This window comes from Brienomyrus brachyistius, chromosome 6 (assembly GCF_023856365.1).
Source record: "Brienomyrus brachyistius isolate T26 chromosome 6, BBRACH_0.4, whole genome shotgun sequence".
Classification (NCBI taxonomy): domain Eukaryota; kingdom Metazoa; phylum Chordata; class Actinopteri; order Osteoglossiformes; family Mormyridae; genus Brienomyrus; species Brienomyrus brachyistius.
Window position 1 is genome coordinate 11,902,739 of NC_064538.1, and position 6,633 is coordinate 11,909,371.

General features: G+C 39.0%; 1 protein-coding gene across 1 annotated transcript; it reads right to left on the minus strand.

Annotated features, from left to right (window-relative positions):
- Positions 1-1,706: 1,706 nt before the first annotated feature.
- pim2 (Pim-2 proto-oncogene, serine/threonine kinase) lies at positions 1,707-6,324 on the minus strand. The gene is made up of 7 exons (XM_049016730.1): positions 5,546-6,324; positions 5,194-5,297; positions 5,049-5,078; positions 4,174-4,394; positions 3,898-4,067; positions 3,526-3,702; positions 1,707-3,416 (listed from the first exon to the last, which is right to left on the minus strand). The coding sequence occupies exons 1-7, from the start codon at positions 5,607-5,609 to the stop codon at positions 3,262-3,264; spliced, it is 921 nt and encodes a 306-aa protein (XP_048872687.1). The 5' UTR covers positions 5,610-6,324; the 3' UTR covers positions 1,707-3,261.
- Positions 6,325-6,633: the final 309 nt, after the last annotated feature.

Sequence of the window (6,633 nt, forward strand, 5' to 3'; positions counted from 1 at the left end):
ATGATTGCCAATCTTCCAAGGAGTGGATCTTGGCTTTATATAATTACAGTTGCCTCTATAATTATTGGCATCCCTAGTAAAGATGAGTAAAAAGGGTTAAAAGAAATTATTCTTTGGGTCAACGGGCACGAGGCAGGGAACAACCCAGGATGGGGGGCCAGCCCATCGCAGGGCACACTCACACACCATTCACTCACACATGCACACCTATGGGCAATTTAGCAAGTCCAATTAGCCTCAGCATGTTTTTGGACTGTGGGGGGAAACCGGAGTACCTGGAGGAAACCCCACGACGACATGGGGAGAACATGCAAACTCTGCACACATGTGACCCAGGCGGAGACTCGAACCTGGGTCCCAGAGGTGTGAGGCAACAGTGCTAACCACTGCACCACCATGCCGCCCCGTTGGAGAATATAAAGTAAGCAATCTGAGACTATTCCTCTTTACAGAATCTCTCCAGATCATCCAGGGTCCTAGGTCGCCTCTTGTGCACCCTCCTTTTCAGCTCAGCCCACAGATTTTCACTGTGATTTAGGTTAGGGAACTGAGACAGCCATTACAGAAATTTGATTTTATATTAGATTAGAACATGTGATTGGTCATTGTTGACACACCACAGCACATAGTACACAACAATGAAATGTGTCCTCTGTATTTAACCCATATGTGACATCATGACATAGCAGGGGGTAGTTAACTCAGCACCTGGGGAGCAGTAATTTGCTGGTCAGGGACTCAAACCAGCAATCATTCAACTACCAGGCACTTCCCGAACTATTGCCCACTGGTGTCCAGTTAACCATTTTTGTGTTGATTAGTCTGATTAGCAAAGTCCATGCAATTACATTTGCAGTTAAATTACAGAAAAGGCTTTTTTCTGGCAGGCCTTCCAAATAAAGATGAAGGAGGCATCTGGCAGTGGGTTTGGAGACTCGGTGACCCCAAAAATGCTACTTTCCCCTATAATTCTCCAACAGTGACCCTTGGGGATTTTTTTGCCTCTAACCATCTTCCTCACTGCATGTGGGGCCACGGTAAACATGAATATCGCTCCAGGTAAGTTGGTAACAGTTCCACTTGATTTTAACTATGTAATTGTTGCTGTTACGGCAGAAATGGTCATTTTCAGATGAGCAGCTATTTTTTATAACCATTCAGTGACTTATGAAGGTCAACACACTTCTCCCCTATTTAATTTGCTTCTTCTATTATCTTTCCCACGAAAGACTAAGGGAACCTCTGTCGCCTCATATTTTTCATAACACCGAATAACTATAATATACATCTCTATGAAACACAACGCTTAAAGAACATTAATAAAGGCAAGGAGAACGGGATAAAATACCAGAGTGAAACATAAAATCATATATGACTCCTTGAAAGTTCCTACACACTCTCGACAGTTGAAAAACGTAAAACATATATGTAGAAAATGTCTGTTACGTTTTGTTCCTAAGAATTTCTGGTGGTGCCAATAATTGTGGTAGATGTGGCTTTGTTATGTTGTGGTTTTCCATTTTTTTTCTGTGTGAGATTAAGCTAATTCACCAAAAGGTGAATTTCCTATAACCCATTTTACTCATCTTTACCAGGGGTGCCAATAATTGCTGGAGGCAGTGTACTGTATACAATGTTGCAGTTAGTGAGACGTCAGTATATTGCTGCCCTCTAATGGTCACTGGAGTTAAAACAGCAAAACCGAAGATTTTTGGTAGACTTTATTAACATTCAGCGATCAATAAAATTATGAATCATTTTAATAAATAGCAAAACATTCACACAGTCGTATCTCTGAATTATCTGTTATTAAAAACACAAAAAATGTGGCTACTGCCACATACAGAACAATACATAAGTATTTACATCACAAAGGTGTACCAACCCCAGCCAATAAAGCAGGATTATTATAAAAAATAAATTAAAAAGTGTGATAGTGGAATTGTCAAATCTCCTTGCCAAAGGTTCAGTGTCAAAAAGCTGTTCAGATACGTTTTCACTGGAAATCAGTGCAACAAATGAAACTGCAAAACCATTGTTATCATAAACTTAAAATGCAAGAAACAACATGGTTTTAGCACATCAACTGAAGCAAAAGATTCCAAGTGGTAAGTACCACCACATAACGAAAAAGGATGCTGTATGTAAGATATTTCTGTTTCAGAAAGGTGTGAAACTAATGTTACAGTTTAGTTTAAAACATAATTCTATCCCAAGTTTAATTCATGAAGAATACATCAAACAACTAGAAAACAAGAAGCAATTGAATATATCACCACATTATCAAAAAAAAGAAAGAAAATGAAATATGTTAGACTGATTTGGCCCAGAATGACCAGCATCTACAAAACAGCTCAGAAAAGTATTTCACCCAGTCTATGGTTGACTGAAACTGGCTGAAGTATAAGGGAGTGTTTCAGAGAGTAGGTGACAAAACAGATTCTGGTTCTCTTTATAAACATTTAATATTCACCTGAGTGGGGAAAACCGAATCATTTCCTTGATGGAGATGATTGCATTTATGCCTCCAGGAATGTAACAGTAAAACAGATTTCCTCACAATATAAAATGGCGTTTTATACCAAGCTCTGTAAGAGACCATTGGAAAAATACAAGACTGCAAGTCTATAGAATTTCGGTCCCAGACTTTTGCAAAGTCTAAATGTGCTACTCCACTTCAGCATCATCATTTTCTCAAATCCTCAGATGGAACATTATATTAAAAAATATGATGCTTACGTTTCCCCTCTTTGAGGTATTAAAGAATATTGTTTTAAATAACCTGTAAAACCAGGTCCAAACATGAGAGTAATTTTAAATAAATCATATACAAGTATTTCCAGTCTATTTTGAGGCATTTAAGACATTCACTGGTATCAGAAACTTCAACATGACCATTAAATTCATATAAATATGTATAAATAGTAGCCAGTAAACACAAGTTATACCTGATGTGACATTATGTTGCCAGAGAAAATATTAAGTTTTAACAACTAAAACAAATTTCCTCTGCCTGTGATACTTATCCTTTTGAATTTCTTCCCCCATACCATAAATTCCAACTTTTTTGCACAGTCATAGTACCGTCAGTGTTTTCTTGAACATCTAAAAGAGCTTAAATAATGTTATATCTTTATTATCTACAGCTGACTTTTCAATGAAATTTAAAGTAAATACTCCAGGGGAGAAACAGTGAATCAATAAATCAGAGTGAGAACTACTTAGACAGTTGAAGCTTCCTTAAGCCATTAGAAAAATACTTCATAGGCTTGACTGGCTTGACATGAGACTCTGTCCTTCTTGCAAATCTCCACAGTCATCTGACATCTCCATCCAAGGATGACACAATATCTGATCGAAGGTTGGCCTATCTTCAGGTCGGAATTTCAGGCACCAGCAAATCAGATCCTGGCATTCTTTTGGGGGGGGGGGGAGAAATAGTTGTGAGATACCCCGTTTTTTTCCTTTTGAGACTGAAACATTACGTGATGTGTTAATCAACTTCCATAAAACTAATTCACCTACCCTTGGTTATTCGCTTTGTGAAACTGGGTTTCGCCTGCACAATCTGTCTCTCGCTGTCAAAGGGAATGTCACCGCAGACCATGTCAAACAACAGCACCCCCAAAGACCAGACGGTCAGAGGCCCTGCATGGTAACAGTGATGCATTATCCACTCTGGGGGACTGTATACTCTAGTTCCTAAGAAAAAAAAACAAAACCACACTTCATTCCTCAAGCAATACTACCATGACACAACTGTATTTTACTAGGAACTCTACAGATGCAAAAATCAAATCTTTATAACAAAGAATAATCTAAGGGGCAATAAATATAACAAATCTCTTTTACAAGCTGCAAAGGAGGATAGCTGTGACTGGAATAAACCATACTAACCTTGATAGTCTGTATAGACAGTATCTCTGAGCAAGGCCGCAGCTCCAAAGTCAATGATCTTGAGGTCTCCGGTACGAGTGTCCACCAATATATTTTCATCCTTTACATCTCTGTGTACGATACCCCTTGAATGGCAGAACTGAAGAGCCTCCACTATCTGCTTCATGAACCTGAAAGTACAAGAGTGAATGCGGTTATCATTAGCTGCACTTTGCAATAGGGCAAGTATGGCTGTTTTTGGGCATGCTCAGAGAATCCACCAAAGAATGTCCTTACCTCTGTGCAAGTGGCTCCTCCAAGGCCCCGTGCTCTGTGATGAAGTCAAACAGATCCTGACATGGCTGTGGTCTCTCAAACACAATCAGGAAGCCTTCCCCTGGCTTTTCAAACCAATCCAGCATCCGAATCACCCCACGGTGCACAGGGCCGGACATCTGCCCCCCACTCAGCTGCAGAAGAAGGGCGATCTCCATGGGAACCACATTAGGTTCATTGGGCTGTGGGGTGGAATTAAATTTTTTTTTATCAGTTTACATTCCACAAAATTAGCATTTAAGACATTTACCCTGTGCGCTTGAACCCAGGAACTTTCAACTGTTCAGAAACGTTTGGTACATTTCCCATAACGCTAACTATAATATACATCTCTATAAAATACAATGCTTAAAGAACATTAATAAACGCAAGGAGAATAGGATTTACAGTGTTATTCTTTGAAGTACTTAATCCGTTTTTCAGGATTGTTTTTGATAGTCTCACTGCATCATCTATACGTCACAGCCGGAAAAACCCAGTACCTCCTGGTATTGTTTTAAGCTACCTTCCCGTAGGGGGAGTACTTTTGTGTTATTGTAGCGGAGTCCCGTACGGAATTTCCAGCTACGATTTTTTTCCCCATGTAAACGTCATACTGAAAGGCTAACATATTGATATTAACTATCTATCAAAACAAATTACGTGTCGATTTATAGAGGCATACAAATAAAATACTGATGTCAACAGAATATTTCCGTTATAAAAAAAAAAGAATTGAAGCTTCAAAGAAGAATGTAACATTAATGTAATTATTTATGTAGGTTAATTTTAGTGTTTTGTAAAGATTTCAACAAACGTTCATTTAAACCGTATCCAATTAAATAAATTACACCTACCCAGTCATTTGACACTTGCTTTATAGCCACCTGCAAGGAAGGAAAATGCAATTTGAAAATCATGTTCTTCCAAAATGACGATAGAAGCTGGAAGTTAAGACGCTCTGGGGTCGAGCGGTGGGAAAGGCGATAAACAGCAACTTACAGACAAACCGTCTGAGATACGCTGGCCGGCGAAGACCGACCCGAAGCCCCCGCTCCCAAGAAGGGCTCCCATCTGGTATATTTTCTCGAAGGGTTCCTTCGCCACTGAAAAGACAGCATAATCAGTCACTTTCCGAGTGGCTAGGTGTGGATGTGTGAAAGTTGTTAAAAACAAAATCCAACTGCTGGACAGTAAACAGCAAAAACAGTTATGTACACATGCATTTTACTAATAGTAATTAGAGCTCATATTAATTTTTATTAGTTTACTACATAAAAAAGAAGTTAGTAACGGTCTACATTGTTACTAGGCTCATGTAATGTTCTAAAAATGTAGTCAAATGTATATTTACCATTTTTTTCCTTTACGTCGTTAACCTGGCGCAGGTACAGGTCATCCATACGCTTGTCCAACATTTTTCAAATCGAATGTTCAAAATGATACCAAAAAGTAAAATAAAAAATTCCCAGTGCCTCTTAGACTTTCTAGATTAATAATTATAATCCACAACGAAAACCGGTTTAAATTACACTGAAAATCCACAACCGAAACAAGAGCTCTGCAGTCGCCGGTTCTCGGCGGATTCTCGGCGTGGATGGCGTGCGACGTACTAACTGCACTCAAAAGTTTGTTGCTGTTTCAAGTTTACATTTGATGAACCGCCCATTCCGTGGCTCTGCCCGTTATCATTGGCTAGAAGCGAGCGCTTAGAGAAAACATCCAATAAAACTGCACAACGATTTAAACGTATTAATATTAAAATTTGCAATAGTCTTTTCTGAGAATTCAACCGCTCAGTTAACGCCCGTCCCAATTTACTCAACAGTGACGAGAAGTTGAGTTTGCTTTCCTGCCATAGGGTCTTGCGTACAGCAAACGACTTGAGGTTCCAAAGGCGCAACGTTGGTTCGAACACTGGGGGAGGGGAGAGTTACAACCCTCCTACCCCCCGTAATTTACGACCATGGTTCTTGTCAAGGTGGGAACCGAGCTATAATTAATATAAACGGAACATCAATTGTTCATTACGTTTGTCATTATAAATAACATTATAAATAAACAGGGGAGCAACAGCCGAAGAACCTGCGTCTTTTGGAACAAAAATAAAACCATTTGCTTATATTTAGGAACACGGTAATCTAAAAATATGCAAATAGCTTTTTCATATGTTCAAGATATAAAAATTATAAGATATTCTGACTCACTTGTTGGCTGTACTGAATTCAAAATTCTGTGTGTTAAGATCAGCATACAATAGTAAGACATGTGCTCAGTGCATGCATTACTTGCAAACTTTTTAATGTACCATTTAACCTACTATAAGAATGCAGGACTGCATCTGGCTCAGATTCTCAATATGCATGCTGACCACATTCAGGAAGACAAGCCTAAAAATGACGATTTTGGAGGTATTATGGTATCAGGCTAAGGGTGCCAGGA